Source organism: Calliphora vicina, chromosome 5 (genome assembly GCF_958450345.1).
Source record: "Calliphora vicina chromosome 5, idCalVici1.1, whole genome shotgun sequence".
Classification (NCBI taxonomy): Eukaryota; Metazoa; Arthropoda; class Insecta; order Diptera; family Calliphoridae; genus Calliphora; species Calliphora vicina.
In genome coordinates, this window is record NC_088784.1 from 104,124,944 (window position 1) to 104,148,146 (window position 23,203).

General features: G+C 28.5%; 1 protein-coding gene across 3 annotated transcripts in view; it reads left to right on the top strand.

Annotated features, from left to right (window-relative positions):
- The window catches only part of LOC135962260 (putative ferric-chelate reductase 1 homolog), a 31,873-nt gene that overhangs the window by 5,391 nt on the left and 3,279 nt on the right, over positions 1 to 23,203 (top strand). For 2 of the 3 annotated variants that reach the window (XM_065514100.1, XM_065514097.1), the window contains exons 2-10: positions 17,222 to 17,582; positions 17,646 to 17,803; positions 17,874 to 18,196; positions 18,261 to 18,415; positions 18,470 to 18,626; positions 20,864 to 21,090; positions 21,153 to 21,396; positions 21,461 to 21,573; positions 22,166 to 22,306. In XM_065514100.1, the coding sequence (XP_065370172.1) occupies positions 17,271 to 17,582; positions 17,646 to 17,803; positions 17,874 to 18,196; positions 18,261 to 18,415; positions 18,470 to 18,626; positions 20,864 to 21,090; positions 21,153 to 21,396; positions 21,461 to 21,573; positions 22,166 to 22,306 (1,830 nt within the window). In that variant the 5' untranslated portion in view covers positions 17,222 to 17,270. The remainder of the gene's footprint in view (positions 1 to 17,221; positions 17,583 to 17,645; positions 17,804 to 17,873; positions 18,197 to 18,260; positions 18,416 to 18,469; positions 18,627 to 20,863; positions 21,091 to 21,152; positions 21,397 to 21,460; positions 21,574 to 22,165; positions 22,307 to 23,203) is intronic. The other variant, XM_065514101.1, reaches the window with a different exon arrangement.

Consider the following 23,203-nt stretch of genomic DNA (forward strand, 5'->3'; position numbering starts at 1 on the left):
TCAGATTTATTAGAAGTACCGTTTGGGTTTTTACAAGGACCACAGGAGTCACATAGCCATCGGAATTAGGGAGGGAAACTACTCATTTTTATGTATGATTTTCTGCATAAGAGGAAAAAGTTTTTCTAAGGGTACCACAATGGGCCACAAGGCCTCCGAGTGAACTCGTTAAATTGCGAGCAACCCATGTAAACTAACCTTAAAACTGCGAGTGTGACAAAATCGTTCAATTGTCTTATTATAAAATCTTCTCAAGCACGAAACGATTTTTTTATTTTCCTCCCGGGAAGGGAAAAAGTCCGGGAAATCAGGAACCCTACTAATAACCCATAATAAAAAATATAATCATTTGAGCAGTGAAACAATTAATATATGTCACTATATTGTCAGCAACAGGTGAAGACAAGAGCTGAAATGTCATCTTGATGTAAATTGAAGTAAAATTGTAATAAACTTAGGTCTTGTTAATCTAATGCAACTAAAATTAATTTTAGTACCTTAGATTAAAATGAAAGGTTTAATGAAATTAACTGAAATTTGTATTTTGAAAACTTGTCTACCTTTAAATAGATAAAATCTATAAAACAAATACAAATACTATTAAATTGAATTCTTGCGATAATGTTATTATATATAGCATTATTAAGATTTTATTACAAGTACTTTGGCTTTAAAAAATTCTATACTACTATAAGTAGTACGACATTTTACAAAGATTATATTATTATCTGTTTTTTATAATTAATTCTCAGTAAAAAATATTAAGTACTTGAAAAAACCAATAGTTGAAAAATAAACGTGTTCGCATATATGAATTTAAAACGACTAGACGAGTATTAATTGAAGATACAAACATTTTATGTGTTAAACGTTAATAATTAATTTTTTTAAGATACATTTTTTGCCAACTTTTCATTGACAAAATAAGAAACAGTGTTTACACACTTTCTTAATGGAAAACAGAAATCAAAAATAAACGTGTTAACTTCAGTTTAAAGTTCATTGAACTATAACAGATTTAAGGTTTGAAAAAATGTTTTGCTTTTTTTCGCATAAATATGCTAAATATAAAAGAAAAATATTTGAAAATAACAGTAAAATCCCTTATAATGGGTTATTATTAATTATTTAATGGATTTGTATAACTGTGGAATTTCTAACTTTAAAATTTATAAACAAAAAAATGTATTTTAATGAATTTATCTATATTATTCTACATTTTATATGCAGTAATTACCAGGTGTTTTTGTTTGTTTTGAGTTTAATCAAACATCCAACCAACTATTAAATTAAATATTTACAGATTGTATGCTAAAAATTGCGTTTGCCTAAACAAACTCGTACATGCATAGTTTATAGTATATCTAGGTCAAATATTTTACTTTACTGCCAGAATGACAAGTTTTCAAAAGTTTTAGACAAAAAAGTACTTGTAAAATGCGATAGCCAACTAAGTACGCGTACGAGTATTATCGTATTGTATAAATAGTACCCTTTACAATAATGCCAAATATTGTCTGACATTAAATAATTCATACAAAACAGCATTAACATACTATTTAATGGTTTCCAAGTATTTAGTTATTTTTTGTTGGCTTTATAGATGTCGGAGTGTGTAGCAAGGTTTTAAAAATTTCATTATAATATCTAAGGCGACATTTTGAAATTCGGTGTTTGACTTCAAAATGCTGAATTTTTTAAAATGTTTAGCTTTTATTTTGAAACATTTGTATAATATAAATGTATTCAAAGTTCTGGCAACATATGGATTCGAGCTAAAAAATTGCTTTTGAGGCCAAGAACGAATTAAGCCAATATCAAATTCTTTGTTTCAAAGTGAAGCGTATCCTAGAGAGAGCGTTCTGCATTGATCAAAACAAATAGTAGTCGGATGTGACACGGTCTGGACTATAAAGCGGGTTAGTCAAAACGTCCCAACCACTTCATTGTAAATACTTTTAAACAGGTATTTCAACATGTGGCCGAGCGTTGTCATGATGGAATATTACGGTTTGGCCAACAAATATAGAGCTTTATCTTAGCGCCATAGATATTTGACTTTGGTGTCGATTCGGCTGGTTGGCCGGGCCTCACATACGATCTCTTACGCTTCGGGTTATTGTATTATATTTTCCATCGCAAGTAATGATTCAGTCCAAAAATGATTTTCTTTTATAGCGTTCTATCAGCATTTCAGCCCTACAAAATCGTCTTTCAAGGTCTCTCAGTTGCAATTCGTATGGTACCCTGCTTTTGGATGAATCCTGCTGCCTGCAAACGTTTTGAAATTGCTGCCTGAGTAGTTCCTAATGATTTTCCAAGCTCTTGTTGAGTTTTACAACAATCTTCATGGAGTATTTCTTTTGTTTTCATAGTTTTTTGAAAACGACGTATTTGGACCTACAATCAAAATCGGGAAAAATATTTTTTAACCCGAATCTTTTTTCACCAAAAAATTTTTTTTGTCATAAATTTGTTTTCAATAATAAATTAAAAAAAATTAATTTAAAAAAAAACAATTTTGAAAAAAAATTAAATTTTGTTTATCTAAAAATATTTAAAATTTTTATTTTAAAGTATAATTTGGTGAAGGGTATATTAGATTCGGCATAGCCGAATATAGCTGTCTTACTTGTTTCAAATTAAAGAAATAAAGCAAAATTTCCCGAATATGATGATTCGCTGGTACACAATTTGACATTTTCGAAGCAAAAAAAAACTAACTAAGTGAGAATAAATGACAGATATGTACCCTTCAAAACGACATATAACGTATTAAAAACAAAAACCGCGTTTAAAAGATGCGCCATTTATTGTAAATCCCGCCTTTTTAAATCGTATATCCAAAAAATACTAAAATACATTTACATAATTTAATTCTGAATATTTTAAATGACCTTTTTATAATTTCAACTTTGAAATATTGTTCTATATATCAAAAAGTTCAAATTCAAATTATGGAAAGAATTACTTCGATTTTCAAAATCAAATCTATTAAAGTAAATATTCAGTACGAATTAATTCGTTGTCTTAATTCCTTAGTACTGCAATCGTATGAAATCATTCCTTATCATTCAAGTTTTCTTTAATTCAAATCCATTACGAAATAGCTTAATAAAATTTGTTGAATGATTTAATCTGTTACAAAAAGTCAATTTTTTTGAATTCATTTTGTAAATCATTAAAAGCCAAAAAAAAAAATTAATTAAGAAAACATTTATTCTGATGTGAATTAATTCCATTAAGAATCGATGAATGAATTCTATTTAAATAAAAAAAGCCTTTGAATGAAGCTAAAGAATTATACTTTGGGAATGGATTTATGGAATGAATGGCTGAAATGTTTAATTCCGAATTAAGAATTTAATGAATTAAGCTCAAATTGAATTAATTAATTCGAAGTAAATATTCAAACAGTTTTCAAACAATTTTGTTTTGTTTTTAAAGAACTTTAGGTAGTTTTTAATATTTTATACGCTTTGAATCAGAATTTTTTTTTTATTTATAGAAAAACAAATTGATACAAGTATTTGTTTATAAGAAAAATGCGGAACTAAAATAAAAATGGAACATGAAATCGATTCGATTTCCATCAGAACCTTTGATCTACCTTTTATGTAAATTTAGTTTTTAATACCAAACGATAGAAATAAGTAAAAATACATACATCGTGACCAATACTCGTACATATTAAAAAGTAAAATCTTGTTAACATTCTTGCTTAATTAAAAACACAATAATTATCAATTAATCATTATAACGTTATTAATACTAGCGCTAATTTTAGCGATAATTAGTCAACAGTTTCAGTTTTTTTTTTTTAAATTATAGCAATATACTTCCAACTATTAACCCACTTTGGTCAAAGATAATATTTTGTAAAATGTTACTTAAATATTCTTTAAAAATCTCTCACGTTTTCTACGCATTGAATAAATGCGTCATATATTGTTTACTATTAAAATAATTTATAAATTCTTGCTAAAAACTCGTTTAACTTCAATATGTATGTATATGGGAAAAACCCTACTACGAGTATTTAAGATTTGTATATTTTATGAATTTAAATTCCATGTAATTAAAGAATGAATAACAGAAAAAGTTTATAAAATTAAATCAATAAAATTAAAAAAATTTTGTGGTTTTTATGAAATTGTTTGTCATAAATACATTCATAGATATTTCTGACTCTGAGTATCTGAATTCACTTAATACTCAATAGAAATAATTTATTTTTGTGGTCACTTTGACCTCTTTGAATTTGGGAATGGGCAATCGACTTTTTAATGATTTTTTGTTTAATTTATTCCTAAGGACACGCAACGCTAGGAATTATTTAAATAAGTAAGTGGTTTAAGTAATGATTCTTGTATTTTTTGTTGGGGTGTTTTTTTTTACTGAATGTTGAGTTTCTGTATACTATTTCCTATTTTGGTTAATTGTTTAAAAGAAAGGGAATAACATTTTTCAAAATTTATAAAAAAGGAGCTACATACGGCTGTACATAAAAATCTTATATGTAAATACTTGTAGCAGTTTTTATAATTTTCACTTTATTGATACTTATGAATTCTAATTTAAGTTTTTATGTGGTTACTCGTTAATGTGTATACATATAACCGTTTATTTGTTCTTTTACAGAATTTGTAACATGATTACTTGTAACAAAGTAGTTTTAAAAAATTTTTCAAAAAATTGTAAGCCATTTCGTTATTTCTTTTAAATTGGTTACTTAAGTAATCGGTTTATTAAAGAAAAATTTTGTTACTTTTAATTTTCAGAATGTGTTAATAATAGATTTTGCACAAAATTGGAGTTTTAATGTATTTTTACATGGTTACCCGTTTAATTTTATAATGGTTACTGGTGCAAAAATACACAATATAGCAATACGTATCTTTTTTATTTATTTTTAAATCTTGTTTTAATCACAATTTTAGCAACTTGTCACTATTTTGATGTTGTTTAAATGGTTACTTAGGATTGCTTACAATCGAACACCGGTTACTTTAAAATATTTTTTGATAATTTAACTTAAAGTCCAAAATATTGGAGTAAAATGTTTTAATTATGTTTCTAAGTAATTTCTAACAAACATTGCTATTTTAAAAACCATGTACTACTCTCTCTTACTTTTAAACGATTATCGGTTACTTGATTATTTTTTAGCTTTTTCGTCTTTTTTCTTTTTAATTTTCTTTCCTTCACATAATTACTTGATTATATTTACACGGTTACTTTATTTTATGTGGTTACTCGTTAACTTTTTAAGCGACTACTTTAGCTAAAATTCAAAATATAGCAATCAAAAGTTTTAATTGTGTTTCTATTCAATATTTTATCAATTAAACAAAACATTCACGGTCTTTTAAGCAATTAGTCTTTGTTACGTTTAAACGATTATCGGTTACTAGATTACTTTTTTATAATTTTTGTACTTTCCTTTATAAGTAAATATAAAATTTTAAACCAAACTGTGTAAGTAATTCTTTTACATAATTACTTGACTTTATTTAAACAGTCCCTGTATTTGATATGGTTACTAGTTAACTTTTCAAGCGATACTTTTATTAAAATTCAAAATACTGCTATCAAAAGTATTGAGTTTGTTTCTAAGCAATATATTAGCAATTAAATATATACAACTTTGCTATTTTAAAAACGATTACTCTCTGTTATCTTTAAGTCATTGTCAGTTACTTAATTACGTTTTTTATAGTTTTTGTAGATTTTTTACCATTTTAATGTGTAAAAATTAAATTTTAGTAATTATCTTACATAATTACTTCTCTATTCTTATACGATTACTATATTTTATATGGTTACTCGTTAACTTTTTAAGCTATTACTTTTGCTAAAGTCCAAATTATTGGAATAAAAAGTTTTAATTGCATTTCTAAGCAATATTTTAGAAATTATATACATTTCCAAGCAATATTTAAGCAATAAAAAATTATTAATCGCCCTTACTTTCATGCAATTATTGGTTCATTGATTAATTTTTTATAATTTATGTAGTTTTTTAACCCATTTAATGTGTAAATATTAAATTTTAGACATAATTCTATATTTAAGTAATTATTTTACATAATTACTTGACTATATTTTCACGGTTACTTTTGATAAATATCAAAAACAGTTTTTTTATGGTAAAAATCATGGAAAACTCTGACATTTCAGTGTTATTATGTTGATTTGATTCTAATGAGGGTTTTCAATTGGGCTTACATGAAAAAGGCAACATGGACTTGACATTTTCAACAGATTACAAAAATACGGTTTGAATTTTTATCTCCATTTATAATTTTCAAATTCTTGCTTTAACTGAAGTGCGTTAATTTTTTTCTTTAAAATTTCTACAAACATTATTCAATGACAATTTGTTAAATAAACAAATACGAAAAAATAGAAACCTTAAACTAATTAGCTTTAAAACAATAGTATTGTAATTGTCTTGACAAACTTACCTTTAATTAAAAAACAACAACAATAGTAATTTAACAAATTAGCCATTGTTTCATAGTTGGCATTAATGTTAAGCAAAATTCTTGAAACTTTTAGTTGAATGTACTTGAAGTTTGTTCGTTTTTTTTTTTTTGGTGATTTTGACAAAATTATGTCAAATAAGTTGGCAGGTCGTATGGCTCTTAACAAAATGTGTGTTTAATACTGAAAATAAAAAAATAAAAATTCAAACCATAAATTATTACTATTTCAATGATTTATTTGCATATTAATGATTAAATGTGGGACCTCAATTTATGCTTAAATATTAATTTTAATTGTAATTTAGCCATAAACTAACAATAAATAAAGAAAATAATTTAAATATTTACCACGTTTTGAACAAAAGACGAAAACTATAAAAAAACAATTAAATTTCTTTTTATATTTTCACTTTTTGCAAAGTTTCACTTTCAATATTCTTAAAAAGGTAAAAGAAATTGAAAAAACCTAGCGCTCAAGAATTGAATATTATTAAGGGTAATTTAAATAACAATAATTAATTAATTCAATTTTCTATTGAAATTTTCAAGTAACAATAATTCAAATAAAATTTTATTAGAAAAAAAAACCGGAAGTTAAATTTCAAACACAAAAATCAGCTAAATAAATCTCAAACTCAATTATTTTATAAATAAAAACTACAATTAACTACAATGCTACAGTGGACAAGTGAATGTTGCAAATAAAAGATTTAAAAAAAAAACTGAAAAAGCAACGTCAAGGTTTTCAAAAGTTAAACAAAAATACAAATTTATTAATAGGCCAACACCCCATCAGTTTTAAAAACGCAAGTCGGCTTTAAAAGCTATAGTTGTAGTACATAAATACATATGGATGTTTGTAGTATTTAATAATTATGTATTTCCAAACAATATTCAACTTTTAACAATAACAGTATAGTATGTGTGTATAGAATGTTTTTTACGTTAAAAATGGTTAACAATTATTATGTATATTTTAAAAGTCTATTTTATAGTATTTGGTTTTACTAACAACAATAATAACAACTTATTAGCATTTCTCAGTTAACGTGTCAATTTTTCAAATTATAAGAAGAAAAAAAAAACATTTGTGTTTTGAACTTTTATTGAATAAAATAATAATAAAAAAACTTCAAGGTAAACATTCTAAAACTGTTTTGTTTAATACATATTTTTTTTTTCTTCGAAAAAGTTTAAAATCTTGACAATTGTTTGATTCTGATCTATGCTATTACAATTTCAAAGTATGTATGATGAATGTATTAAGCATCTGATGGGAATTTGTAATTTAAAATAAATGTAATACACATAGAAAACAATTAAATATTGAAATACATTACTTTATATACACTCTACATCAAGTATTCAAGCAATGTTTTAAAAATTAAGTAACCATAAGTGAGGTAATGCCACACAATTAATATGATCTTTCAAAATTTTATAGTCAGAATGTCAAACTCCGTAGATAAAAAAATCTCTGACTCCGATACCTTTTTGAATTCGCTTTAAGATAGCCTAAACGTAATTTGTAACCCCAGGTTTTACTGAGTCAAGGACTTCTTCACACAGCGGACAATTTCTTGTGCACACATGAATTTGTCTAGTGTGGACCACACTTGTCGATGTTATGTACGGAAAAGCGTTATCAGAATATTTGTTTGCACAGCGAATTCAGCTATCAAATGTTATTTTGAATACAAAATGATCGCAATATCAAAAAAAAAAAATAAGTAAGATGTGCTGAAACAATTTTAAATTTTCATTAAAAATTTTTTAAAAAAAATTTTTTAGTGGAAAAAATTGTGTTTTTTTCAAAATTTATTAGTGAAAAAAAATTTATGACAAAAAAATATTTTTTTGTTAAAAAAAAAAATTCGGGTTAAAAAATATTTTTCCCGAAAAATATTTTTCCCATACGTCATTGCAATGTTTTTTTCATTTGTTATAAATACTAATTCTCAAAGGTTTCTCAAACCTAAACATTAGTTTGAATACATATTTAATACATTTTTAAATTTTCATTTAAAAATTTAATTTTTTTTTTTTTAAATTTTTAGTGAAAAAAAATTTATGACAAAAAATAGTATTTTTGTGAAAAAAAATTCGGGTTAAAAAATATTTTATCCGATTTTGACCCATACGTCATTGCAAGGTCTTTGGAATATCTATCATTAGATATCCATATTGTCTGTATTAATTAATCTAGATATAGATCAAAAATGGATTGTCCTGTTTTTTTTCTTATATCTCAGCCATTTTTGGGCCGATTTTCTCGATTTTAAATGGCAACAGAACCGGGTCTATAGCAGATATATTGAAGTATGCATCATGTATGTAAGTTATTTAGGGGCAGAATTACGGTCACATATTTGTTCATGTTCTTCTGAGTGGAATAAACGTAATTTATTTAAAATTGCGTTATTTTTGTGTGATAATGAAATTTAATGACAGACATCGTCGTGCGAACAAATTGAATTTGAAAAGTACTACAAAGTCGACTACATCCAATTTTGTTTATGTAAATATAAATACATTAAATTTATTGTTTATTAAACAGATCTAAACGGCATGCTATTGTAGCAAGTTTCCAAAACAATTCAGTTACTGCACAACAAACACAAAATCAAATGTTTGAAATATGGTGTTTTTTTCATTTGTTATAAATATTAATTCTCAAAGGTTTCTCAAACCTTAACATTAGTTTGAATACATATTTTCTAAAATAACCCTGAAGACATAGTCACCAGTTTTATCGACTATTCCGGTGACTTTTTGTGCGATATTGTAAACGAAGCGTCTATATTTTGTTTATTGGTCTTTGATGAGAAAAAAAAGGAGAAAAACATTAATTTGAAGGTGACAATTGCAACTGCTATGAATTCGTACCTTTTTGTTGTTTAATACAACGTCAAATGTAATGTAAGTACCAAAAGTGTAGACTAGAATTACTAAAATTTACTATGTCTACATATGGTCCCAAAAGAAGTACCTAGTCAATAGTACTATCGCCAGTAGTAGACTTCAAATGACGCGCACATGTTAAATGTCTATAGTAAATACCATTACCTGGGGTATAATAAGTCACTAGTAATGGTGACTGTGTCAATAGTATGTCAGTAAAGTATCACTATTGACATTTCCTACAGGGAACTAGTTCTTGAACTAATTCACTTACAACAGAGCTTCGAATTAACTTATTCAATTACAGCTTAATTAAAAATTTATGCAAATCGTGCCATAAAACCATTTCATAAAAACAGTTTATTAAACTCATGTCAGACAAAACCATATGATTTCAAATTATTCTCAATTTGATATCAAACTTGAATGTTTGCTGGGTATGTAATTACTTGTGGTTGTGAGAGAGCTAGAATATTTTGCTACGTTTGTAGCAGTCATTGCATTGATCTTAAAAAATACAATATATGTATGTACTCCGGTTGTATTGAACTTGAATAACTAAAAGCAGTAAGTAATTGTTATGAAGTCATTCATACAGAAAAAACTGAATATTAATAAAAATACGTTTTTTTTTGTTTGTTTTTAAAAAACAAAAAACCTCACACATTTCTAAGTAGGTGTTGAATAATTGTTTCATTCTTTTTTTAAAATAATAACAAATATTCGTTAAATTACGCTGCTTTTGATTTCCTACAAATTGTGGTGTGTATTTTATATCCTCCTGTTTAGGTGGAAAATATTTTTAAACTGTCATTACGTTGCAACACCTGATTTTAATTGTCAGAGAGCTCTTAAAATACGCTCTTGGTCACCATGAAATTCTAATAATATAAAATTATATCCGTTTTATATTGTATTTCAAATACTTGTTTTGTGTTTTATACAAATACAAATTTATTTTAAGAGTAATTTTGTTTTTAATTAAATTTTTATTGAAAGCGTAATTAAAATTCATTCAAAACAAATTTATTTATTTTTTTTATTAGTTTTGAATATTTTTAAAGTTTCATAATACAAAATTTAATAATTAAATTGCTATTAAATTGTTTTGAAATTAATTAATTTTCCTGAGAATTTATTTATAATTATATTATGCCTTTCATCCAGATAAGAACCTTTTATTTTTGAACGAATATTTACAATAACACTCTGATAAATTTAAATACATAATGTTAAAATCAATATACATAATTAGAAATGTTGGGTGTTTTAAAAAGTTTGTATTTATGTTGTTGAAGTCGTTAGGGGATATGTGAATATTTGATTCTGATTAATCTTTCAGATACTATAAATTTAATTAATGGAAGTAATAACGATACAAATACTTTTTAACTTGCTTAATTAGTTTAAGAATGTATTCAATAAAACTGAACAATATTGTTCTTATATTGTTACAAAATAGCTTAATAAAAAGAGAATTATACATAGAGACGAGACACTCCGTTTTGTCAAACAAAAATAACACATATCATATGTCTGATACAACAACAAAATACATCGACATCACATATGTATATTTTGTTGTTGGGAGAGTTAGGTTTTTGATAATTACATTTAATGATGAAAAAGCATTTTATTTCAATTTATATCAGATTTTAATAAACAAAAATTTAATCAATCAAGGGTTGAATTTTAAAAATTAATTCCATTATGAATTAATTCAACGATTAATGCATTCCATTTAAATAAAATCCTTGGAAAGAAGCTAAATAATTAGATTTTGGGAATGAATGGCTGACATTTTTATGAAGCTATTTTAAAATGTATTTGAATTAAAGAAGACTTGAATGATTCTATAAGGAATTAATTCTATAGATAACCAATTCTCAAAGGATTGAATTTAATAAGTGTTGAACTGATAAAGAATTATGTCTATTAATGAATTCGTAATGAATTCATTTGGAATGGTTAAGACACACAATTTATGTGATTTTAAAAATTAAACCCGCTAGAGTGCCTCAAGGCATGCAGTACAAAACACCAATTATCTGAAAAAGTAATTAATTTTTTTTTTTTTAAATTTAACGTTGATTTTAAATTTAAACATTTCCCTCCCCATTCTGACTTTTAGTTTTTGTTCTGTCAGCTGTTTTGTGAGTGATGTCATAATGTTAACACGTGAAATTTATCGGCGTGTCATATTTCTTTTTTATTTTTTTGTTATATAAAAAAAAATGATAGGAATGACAGATAGAGACCGCAGGCGTATTTAATTATCCGCCTTGAATCATGATCAGTTGGTACTCCACAAGAAGATCCACAGCCAGGAAGTTGAAAAGTTGGCGGAAGAGGAAAACATCCAATTAATGACGTCCGTTATCACAATATCGACCACTTTCCAATCTAGTTAGGCAAAAAATGTGGAAAAAGATGGTGCAAACTATGCAAAAAGACGCAAACACAGTGTGTTTGCTCAAAATGCGATCTTCATTTATGCTGTTCAAATACAAAAATTGTTTTTATGAGTATCACGTAGAAAGTAAAACATATATTCGTATTTTTAGTATCTTTTTCATTAGTTTTTCAATAAAATGGTATCATAATTAATGTTTATATCTTATTTTTTTTACACCTAAACCGGCAACAATGCCCTTTTTGCACCTGGTTCTTAAACTTAATTTGCATATATAATTACAATAAAAAAAATAATAGAGAACTTTTTTTAGCTTTTTAAAGTTTGCGGGTTAGAGGGTTAAGGATTAATTCTTTCGAAACTTTGTTCAACGTACTCAAACTTTTACACTAAATAATATCTTTAAAAGCAAATGATTTCATTCAGAATATTCTTGTGTTATTTGAGTTGGGATAGTTACAGTAAAAGCACAATTTTCTTAAAAATTAACAAACCAATCTGAAAAAACAAAAATCAATTGAAAGATGTTGGACTAAGACACTATAGTACCCAGAACCACTAACAATGGTTCTGATTATTTTGTTCGCAGAGCCAAAGTTAATGCTGGGTTGAAGTCGTATAAAGTTCAGAAAGAGCCAGATCGCTATGCTTTAAAGGCAATGGGAAGCAACTAAAAGTGGGAGGATTTACAGAAAAAGTGGATAAATTTATAAATACCGAGTAATATGCCAATATTTTAATGTCTAAAGAATTTGTATAAATATTTAAATAAATTTAAGTATTTTTGAGTATTTTTATATTGAATAGTTTAAGTTATAAATAACTTAATACCAGTATAAGTTTTTTCTGGTTCACTCTTTAAATTCCTCAAAAAATATTGAATTTGAAAATTCATATAATGATGATTATCATTTATTAGTAACTAAATCGTTTCGTATTCGTATTTTTTTCATACTTATAATTAACAATTCTTATTGCATTCCCTTCTATTATAAAATAGTTTTACTATAAGTTTAAACTTTAAAAAAATGTAAAGGTTAAGGCACTGAAAAGTGAGTGTTGTGAGGTACAACGTACTCGTACAGTTAATGAATTTCAACTTGATCGTAACCTTGATTTATACGGATTAATTGTATTGTTTTTATTTAATCTTAATACATATTAATGTGTGTTTTACCCATTATATACATAGATATTTTTCTTTTAAACAAATGTTTCATATATGTACAATAAAATAAAATGATTCATTACTATTAAGCCGGAATCTTTGATATGGGTAGAACAAAGGCTCTCGCACACGCAAAAACTGATTCAGATAAAAAACCCAAAACACAGTACAACATATGTAGAGAATGTGCTGAATTTATGTTTCAGCCAACATACAAGTATGAGGAACTAACTAAGACCAATTCCGATATATCATGATTCATACTACAAAAAGAGAGCACAAAAAAAACCCACAAATTTCCCTTTTAACATAAGTAGTTTGCAGAAATTTTTCATCACTTTAAAAGCTAAATGATGTAAAGCCTTTTTTTATTTATAAATTAAACAAACAAGCTTCAACCAGCACCGGAATAGTGTTGTCTTTTGTCTTGTGTTTTATTAACCAACAATGATGTATTTGTTATCTTTTTTGGTAGTTACTACAATATGGTTGTAACGTACTGCCAACATTTTTGCAAATACAATACATTACAGTAGTACGAGCAGTACAAACTAAATTTATAAACAAATATTTAGTAACTAATTATAAATGTTATTTTTTTTATTATTCCATATTCTTCTCTTTCAAGTGGAACCATTCGTCAAGCCTTGTATTGTTGATATCAGATAAATGAAATATTGTATGTTTTTTGCACTTTTAACAAGACACAAGAAATGTTAATTTTCTATGAATTATGGTCTGTAGTGAAACAGTAAAATGTTAATACAAAGTTTTTGTTGAAAAGGAAAAACTTTTTTCTTATTTTTGTTTTCCTTTTTAATTTACAAAATAAATAGTTGTTATTTAAGGCCGTAAAACAGTTAACAATAATGAGAAAAGTTTATATTTTTAATATCAAAAAATGGCTACATGTGAAAGCCATCCAAAGGGTCCAAATTTTTAAATCTCGTTGTGGATACAGTGCTTGATGGAAACAATGAAAACTTGAATTTGAAGATGACTCTTCCAACTGTTATGAATTTGTTTTTTAATACAACTTCAAATGTTAACAAAATATGCAGTTTCATTATCGACATCTAGTTCAGAAAAGTACCAAAAGTGTAGACTAGAATTACTAAAATTTACTGGTGAGTATCTGGTTCCAATGTCTACGTATGGTACCAAAAGAAACACGTAGTCATTAGTACTATCGTCAGTAGTATACTTCCAATGACACGCACATGTTAAATGTCTATAGTAAATTGCATTGCCTGGGGTATAATAAGTCACTAGTACTGGTGACTATGTCAATAGTATGTCAGTACAGTTTTATTATTGACTTTTATTTACTTTGTATCCCTTCCAAAAACTAAGATTTGTGGAGGACATCAAAATAGGTATTTGTTTGTGAGATGATTTCATCATTGAAGCCAAATCTCTTTCCGCCGAACTATTTCTTCGGGTTTGGAAACAAGAAATAGTCAGTCGGGGAGCAATTAGTAGCATAATTTATGAATTTTTCCCATGGAAACTGCTCATGTGTGCACCCTTACATTGTCCATATACAGTGGTGGCCAGGAATTTAAGACAAAAATTGTCTGCTAAATTCCATGTAATTGTCAATTATTTTTTCAAATATTTCCACAAATATGTATGCATGAGGACTGTTTTAACACACAAGTGTGTTTTATTCGACTGTATCAATTCATACATATTCACCACGAACTCATAAAATGTTTCTACAACTTGACCAAAAATTTTTTTTTTTAAATAAACATATTTTCTCACATTTCTATCATTATATTTTTATTATTATAAAATATTCGGACCAAATTTCGTATTTTTAGTTCCATTAGTTTCGGTCATATCATGTTATTAACAGCGGATGTTCGATGAGGTGGGTCAACGTATTTCCACATATCTTTGTCCATATATGTTTTACCGATTTTTCCAAACATTTTTCAGAAACTAGAAACATTAATAATAAATTTCATACCCTTAGAGGTCCTTTTATTTTGGCTCTATCGCACTTAAAATTCAGTTGATGAAAAAAATTCAAGTATTTGTCTTAAATTGGTGGCCACCACTGTATATACCCTTTCGAATGTTCGCCATGACAAACCCTTCATTGGCTCCGATTCACCCCGAGAAACCCATAGTTTTGGGTGCAGTTTCGTCCACGGTTACGAAACGACCAAACACTCCATTTGAGGTCATCTTGCGGAAAGCTTTCTCATGCCCAAATGATCATTCAAAATTTAAACTACTGTGCCGCCTATGGCTTCCACAATCTCTTGCACTTTCAAACTACGTGAATTTGTTCAATGGTTTCGGGTGTAGAGACCACAACTGGGCTTCCAGAACTGACATCTTCCACTGTTCAGTAAACCACTATTTTCCCATTGAAATATATGGTGCAGTGTTCGTATAGTATTTATCAAGCTTTGCCTTGGTTTTTTGCCGTTAAGAGGCGGGAAATTCAAAATTATTTCATTCAAAACATCGGATTAATTAAGTGCTGAAATCTTTAAAAGTTTTTCTCAGAGTTGGCTACACAATATCGTTTTAAAGGGATTGTTACCCGTTCCAGTCATAGTATCTTTTATGAGTCATAGTGGAACGTGGCACGTTCTGCACTATAACGCGTGTGAGGCAAAACTTCCCAATCACTTCATTCTAAATACTTTTTAACATGTATTGCTACATTTGGCCGAGTGTTGTCATGATGGAATTTTACGGTTTCATATCTGGCCGTATATTTTGGGCGTTTTTCGGTCAATGCTCGCTTCAAACGAATCAGTTGCGTTCGGTACAGATTCCCTGTATTCAAGCCATATTTATGGTTATATTTCAGCAGCTCATAGTAACTAGGACCCTTTTGCTCCCATCAAATACAGAGAATTGCGTTAGCGCCATGGTTTCGATTCGGCTGGTTCGGGTTATCGTAATGGATCAATTTTTCATCGCAAGTAATGATTCGGTGCAAAAATGATTTACTTTTATAGCGTTCATGTATCATTTCGAACATGCAAAATCGTCTTTCAAGGTCTCTCGGCTTCAATTTGTATGGTACCCTATTTCCCTGCTTTTGGATATTTCCTGCTGCCCGCATTTTTTTTTGGAAATTTGAGTAGCTACCAATGATTTTGCAAGCTCTTGTTGAGTTTGACAACAATATTCATGGAGTAATTCCTCTAATTCTTGGTCTCTCGAACTTATTTGGATGGCCTGGGCGATCTTTTTCTTCCGTGTCAAAATGAACCAAGATTTGGTGAGCAAAACAAAAACCACATTCAAAAGATACGCCATCGCATTTTTAAGTCATAATCCCAATAGTTTTCAAAACAAGTTTCTATTGTATTTTCACTCACTATTTTTACAGAGGTAACAACTTATTACTAGGGAATGTGTTAATAAAAAAATATGCATGGATACTGTAGACATTTCTCAAATAGACCTAAACAAACTACCGAGAACTACAACCAATTTAAAGTTATTCAACGATCCGTTATAGAAACATTTCACTAGAGCTCGAAACCTCTTAAATTGTTTAATAGAAATGTAGAGCTGGTTCTAAAAAAATCATCAAACTCTTATAATTTTTAACTACTCACTCTTTAATACAAAAACGTATTTCTGCTTAACCAACATTTACTTTATGAGTGTAATACCAATTTAGGGTTTATTTTTGCCAACTTCTGTGCAGTTTTTTTAATACATTTTCAACTACATACATACATACATAGGTACTTATTTAACAAAAGAAAAATTAAATTATATCTTTTACAGTCAGTCAGCTAGACAGACAGACAAACAGACTTATTCAAGTCCCAATCTAATACAATTATTTATGCCATGTAATTATTACTTTTGAGCACGAACAAACTCCAAATGAGAAGAAATAACTACATAAATATTTACTAAAGCTGAATGAAGGAACTGAAAAAAAGAAGGAAAAACTTTTGCGCATGCGTTGTTATTTTTTGTCATGCCATAATTAAATATTTATTGCGTTCTTGACTTCCATTTGAAGACGTTATATAGAAATTATAACTGAATTAAACGCATGCTGGTACAACATTACAGAAATACCTATCTACTATGTATTTTTATTAATACAAAAAACTGTAACCGTGGGTGTTTATGGAAAAACGAGTAATAAATACATATGTTCATATTAGTAGACTAATGACCTTAATATAAGATTTAGATAAAAATATTGTATATATTTCAAAAATTTAAATACATAATAATTTAATTTGTTTCTATTAGTTTTAGTTTAAGGCATTTAAGTAACATCCAGAACCCACATTTGTAAACAATGGCTCAAATTAAATATACAAATCAACTTATTTCCACAATATTTATTGTATTATTGCATTTAACAATATGGCTGCCACAAAGCACAACATTACCACAAGGTGCACCGGAAACAGTATGTGACACAATGTTGCCATTTCATGGTGGCGGCATTTTGCCATCGAATGCTGTGCCACCGTTTCGAATAGAAACGTCAACGGCCACAATAGGTCAGGGACAAACACTGCGTGTTGATATCACTGGGGTACCAAGTGGTTTAGCATTTGGAGGCTTTATGATACAAGCACGCAACAATAACCCACCGAATCAAATTGTAAGTTTGAATATTTATTTTTCTTTTTATTATTTTAAATTGTTTATTTTGTTACTTTGAAAGATTGGTCAATTTAATCCCACCGAAGATGGCCTTTCCAAATTAATGAATTGTGAAAATTCTGTAAGAAATTCTGTGACACATACCAGTACAGCGGCCAAAACCGAAATAAGTTTGGAATGGCAATCGCCAGTTGATTTTGAAGGTGAAATTGTATTTAAGTAAGTTTTTCTTTTAAATTAAATTATTGGCTTCATTTAAGAATTCAAATTTTTTGTTATATTCTTTTAGCACCACAGTGGCACAAGCTTATGATACATTCTGGGTGGGCTTACCTTCATCTCCTGTACGTGTAGTTAAACGTGAAATAGCGCCACAAGGTCCTACCACTCCCAGACCATCATTTGCGCCCAATACACGTACTCCCTATATACCAGAATATGTACCACCACCACCAGCACCTGTAGCCGATGATCCCTTCTATACTGAATGCGGCTCTGGTAAAAATTGTTTTGGCAACAAAGACGGCTGTGTGGAGACCAAGTCCTGTGATTTTGTGTCGGCTGTTAAAGTAAGAGGTGGAATTTATGAATTTGAGGTGAAATCTTCAGCGGGTAAGTAATAGAGTTTTAAAAAATATTAAACCATTTATCAAACTTACTTAAATATGTCCTTTAGCCAATGCCGCTTATGTTGCCCTGGGTCTTTCCGAAGACAATCAAATGGGTGACGATTTAGTTATTGAATGTGTACCACAAAATGGTCAGGTTTCGATGTATAGTTCCCTGACTTCGGGCAAAACAGCTGGTTATGGTGTCAGTCGTTTGGGAGTGGTATGTTTTCGCATCATTTTTGTAAGAATTAAAAATTAAATTTACTTTTTGTAGCCTCAAAATACTGCCCGTTTATTAGAGGGTTCTGTTATTAATGGTGTTATCTACTGCAAAGTTGAGCGTGATCCTATTACTAAAGTGGGCAATCGTATATTTGATTTGGAAAATAATAAGTATTATTTACTTTTGGCGGCTGGTTCCGGCTTAAAAGGTGAGTTGTTTAATGCTAAATATAAAAAATTTTAAACAAAAATGTTTAATAAAATTCATAATTGAGGAAAATCAAACATTTAATTTTGGGTTTCGAAATGAAAAAAATCAGTGAAACCTGATGAATCCGAAATCTTAGGTTACTAATATTTTACTTCTAAAATGTAGGGTCCTTTAAAAGTTCCTAGCGTTTTATGAAATTTTTATTTTTTTTGTCAAATTCTCCAAAATTTTTGATTTTCCTCAAAATGCTGTAAATGAATCATTAATTTTTGAATTAATTCGCGAATCATTCATGCACTGAATTAGCAAATTTTAAATTAATTCTTTTCACACCCAAAAAATGAATTGAATGAAATTTGGTAAAAATGGATTGCAATTAATTTTCAATTCGAATAAATTTGTCAAATAAATTGCAATTCGTTTCCAATTCAAATGCATTTGTAGAATGAATTGCAATTCGTTTCTAATTCAAATGAATTTGTCAAAGTGAATTGCAATTCGTTTGAATTGAATTAATTCAAATGAAGTAGTAAAAAGAATTAGCAATTAATTTCCAACTCTTTGAATTGATTGAAATTTAAATTTTAAATCACTGTCGCAAGATAGGTCTGGGTTGATTAACAACTCGCGCGTCATTGTAATTTCGTTTCGGCCCGTTTCGTTTTTTTGCCTTCGACAATTTTGCGTCTCACTCTGGCACGTATGTGATGTAAGGTTCCTGTTCTACGTCGTTTGCACCAACTTTTAATTTTACAACAAGGTTTAAGCGTTCCAGCTTCCTATATGAAAATATAGGTCGACTAGGTACCAACTTAAATCGACGTGGGACAACCTGGCAATTTGAGAGTCTTGTGACTCCGCCATTAAAATTTAAATTCCAAAAAAATAAAATTGATTTTGTAAGTAAATCTACAGTAAGCATCACTGTCGTTTTGTTATTCAACTAATTTTTTATGTAAAAGACGGCAAAGACAGAAAATTCTTAGATTTGAAATTCCCATGATATACTGGAATTGTCAGCTAGCGACAGAATAGGAATTGAATTATTAGGTATCGGCGAAAATCGTATCAAACTGGGGAAATTTTGTTACAAATTCATTTGAATTGAAATTTATTTCTGCCTAATTCGTTTGAATTGATTCAATTCTTTTTTGTTGTGAAAAGAATTAATTAAAAATTTAGCTAATTCGTAACGAATTAAAATCAAACAAGTAAGAGAGCTATATTCGGCTGTGCCGAATCTTATATAGCCTTCACCAAATTATACTTCAAAATACAAATTTTAAATATTTTTAGGTAAACAAAATTTATTTTTTTCAAAAGTTTTTTAATTTTTTGTTATAATTTTTTTTTTTTTTAATTTTTTGTTACATTTTTTTTAATTGCTATTTTAAATTTTAAATTTTTTTTTTAAATTTAATTTTTTTTTTTAAATTTTAAAATAAAATTTTTTATTTATTAATTTTTTTTGGTGAAAAATTTTTTTTTGGTGAAAAAAATATTTTTTCCGCATGTCTGACAGAATTATTGAAGATTTTGATCCGGAAGATATCTGGGGTCTTCAGAAAATTGATTTCAACAGACAGACAGATGTAGAAATTACAAACGGAATGACAAGCTAATATATACCCTTCTCGCGAAGGTGAAGGGTATAAAAAGAATGATTTTTAATTGCTATTTTAAATTTTAAATTTTTTTTTTAAATTTAAATTTTTTTTTTAAATTTTAAAATAAAATTTTTTATTTATTAATTTTTTTTGGTGAAAAATTTTTTTTGGTGAAAAAAAATTAGGTTTAAAAAATATTTTTTCCGATTTTGACCCATTGTAGGTCCAACTTACTATGGTCTTATATACGTCGTTGCAAAGGTCTTTGAAATATTTATCATTAGATATCCATATTGTCTATATTAATGACTTAGTAATCCAGATATAGGTCAAAAATCGAGGTTGTCCTGGTTTTTTCCTCATATCTCAGCCATTTGTTGACCGATTATGCTGATTTTAAATAGCAAACTTCTCGAAAGCATGTCTGACAGAATTATTGAAGATTTTGATCCGGAAGATATCTGGGGTCTTCAGAAAATTGATTTCAACAGACAGACAGATGTAGAAATTACAAACGGAATGACAAGCTAATATATACCCTTCTCGCGAAGGTGAAGGGTATAAAAAGAATGATACATTTACAGCTCTGGTATATTCAATCCATAACAACTTACTTTTTTTCTCCTAGAAAATGGTGTTGGTTATCATAACATTGGTCGTTTGCCCTCCGATAAAGCCATCAATTTGGCTGAATTACAAGATCTTGGAGCAGCTTCTACGTTAATGTTCCGTTTACATGGCAGTTTCATGATAGCTGCCTGGATTGGTACCACCTCGTTGGGTATTATTTTCGCCCGCTATTTTAAACAAACTTGGGTGGGCAGTCAAATGTGCGGCAAAGATCAATGGTTTGCTGTAAGATTGCAAAAAACAAAACCTAATTATAAATGGCAATATTTAACTTAATTTTATTTTAGTGGCATCGTATTTGTATGGTGACTACATGGTCCTTGACTATGGCCGCTTTTATTATCATATTTGTGGAAATTGATGGCTGGTCTGGTGAACGTAATCCTCACGCTATTTTGGGTACTATTACCACGGTATTATGCTTTATACAACCGATCGGTGCTTTGTTTAGACCAGCTCCTAATTCCAAAAATCGTCCTTTCTTCAATTGGGCCCATTGGTTGGGTGGTAATTTGGCCCATTTATTGGCCAGTAAGTCTAGCATTTTAAAATTTGTATTCTAATAATAATATTTTTTTATTTTAAATATTTTTAGTTGTTACCATATTCTTTTCGGTAAAATTGGCTAAAGCTCAGTTACCAGAATGGATGGATTGGATTTTGGTGGCCTATGTAGCCTTCCATGTTGTTGTACATTTAATATTCTCAGTAAGTATAAACAAATTCCATCAGTTTGAAAAATTAAACTTTCCGGAAAAAAGCTATTTGCAGAGGAACAAGCCACAAATTTCTACAAATGTTAAATAGATTGCAATTCTGAAGTGTTTCAAATTATTTTTCACATTTCATGAATTGGGAAATCTTGTCTCATAGTAAAATTTTACCTCTGTAACAATCTTTTTCCATTCTTCTTTTATTTTATATTTTTTTAATTTTAGGAGTTTTTGTAAAATATATTTCTTAAATTGTTTCGTAAACGTGCCAATCACTACGTTTGTTTATAAATTTTGCATGAGTTTCCCCGTTTGTTTAACAAAAAATTGTGTATATATTCCCCTATTTTAGCGCTAACTCATGTTCCTCAATGATTTTATTCCTTGTACAATATTGAATTTACTAAGGTCCCTGAATTCGCTTTTAAACAAACAGAAAACTGAAACTTAAGATAATTTTGTAAATATTATTTTGAATGAACAAAAAAAAAGATGAAGTAAATAAATTTTACATAAAATCATTAGTTACTAATTTCCCCTTCACTGTTCTGTCTTTGAGAGCTTTTGTATACCAACCATTAATATAGATTTTCTTGTGTATACAGATATCAGGCTGTTCCTCGGATAAACAACACACGAAACGTGTCAATGACTTCCAAATGGGCAATATGGGACATCATCATGGCATGCGTAATAATATGAAAATGGAACGTAAAATGGATGCACCAGTAAGTACAAAATTTTATTTTTACGAATTCTTATATTTTTATTGTGGATTTGACATTTGAATATCTCAGATTTATTATAACATCTTCAACTACTTATAAAGTTCATGATTTATTACATGACATGTTATTAGGAATTATGATGCCGAATCAACAAATCATGAATATAATTCACAGTTGTCATCTTGAAACAATCACCCGTATTATGAAAATCATTGGCGATACAAAGTCACGTCGACAGCAAATTGTTTCGTCGATATCGATAACAACTGTTTACTAGCTTGCGGATTCCGCTTCTCAAAGAAAATATTATTTTTTAATAGATTTGTGATTACTCCGTACCCCCGTAACACAAATTATTTGGCTGATCCTGACCATCAACAAATAAGTATGTTAAAAGTGTCTTATCCAGAAATAGCCCCTCGACATATACCTTCGTATAGGAAGCCGGAATTACTGAACTCCAGTCCGGTGTTCTATGGTCTTCACCAATATCTAAATTGAGTTTTGTTTGATATTTCACCATGTGTCAAATATAATTTAGGTTATACAACCAAAACGATTGCATGTGGCGAATAAATACTTCGAAAAACAATGAAAGTCCCAATTGAGTAGTGGCCGGTTATCACTCCTACTAAAGATCTGAGAATTTTCCTATCCATCCCAATTAGTATTCTGTTTGCCTTTGCATCCAACTTTGGCCAAATAGTCCTGGACACCCTGCAATCCTTCCTACTACACCAGGATTGGTTCGTAGAGTCCCGGAGTCATTCGAAGATCAACCAATAGTAGTGGCATATAGGAGGTTATCCTCCAAGATCCTATTAATATAGTCCAGAGCCGAACCTTGTCAGGCCAGTGTATAGTTCCAATTCTCTTCTTCAACTTACAGTTCAACAC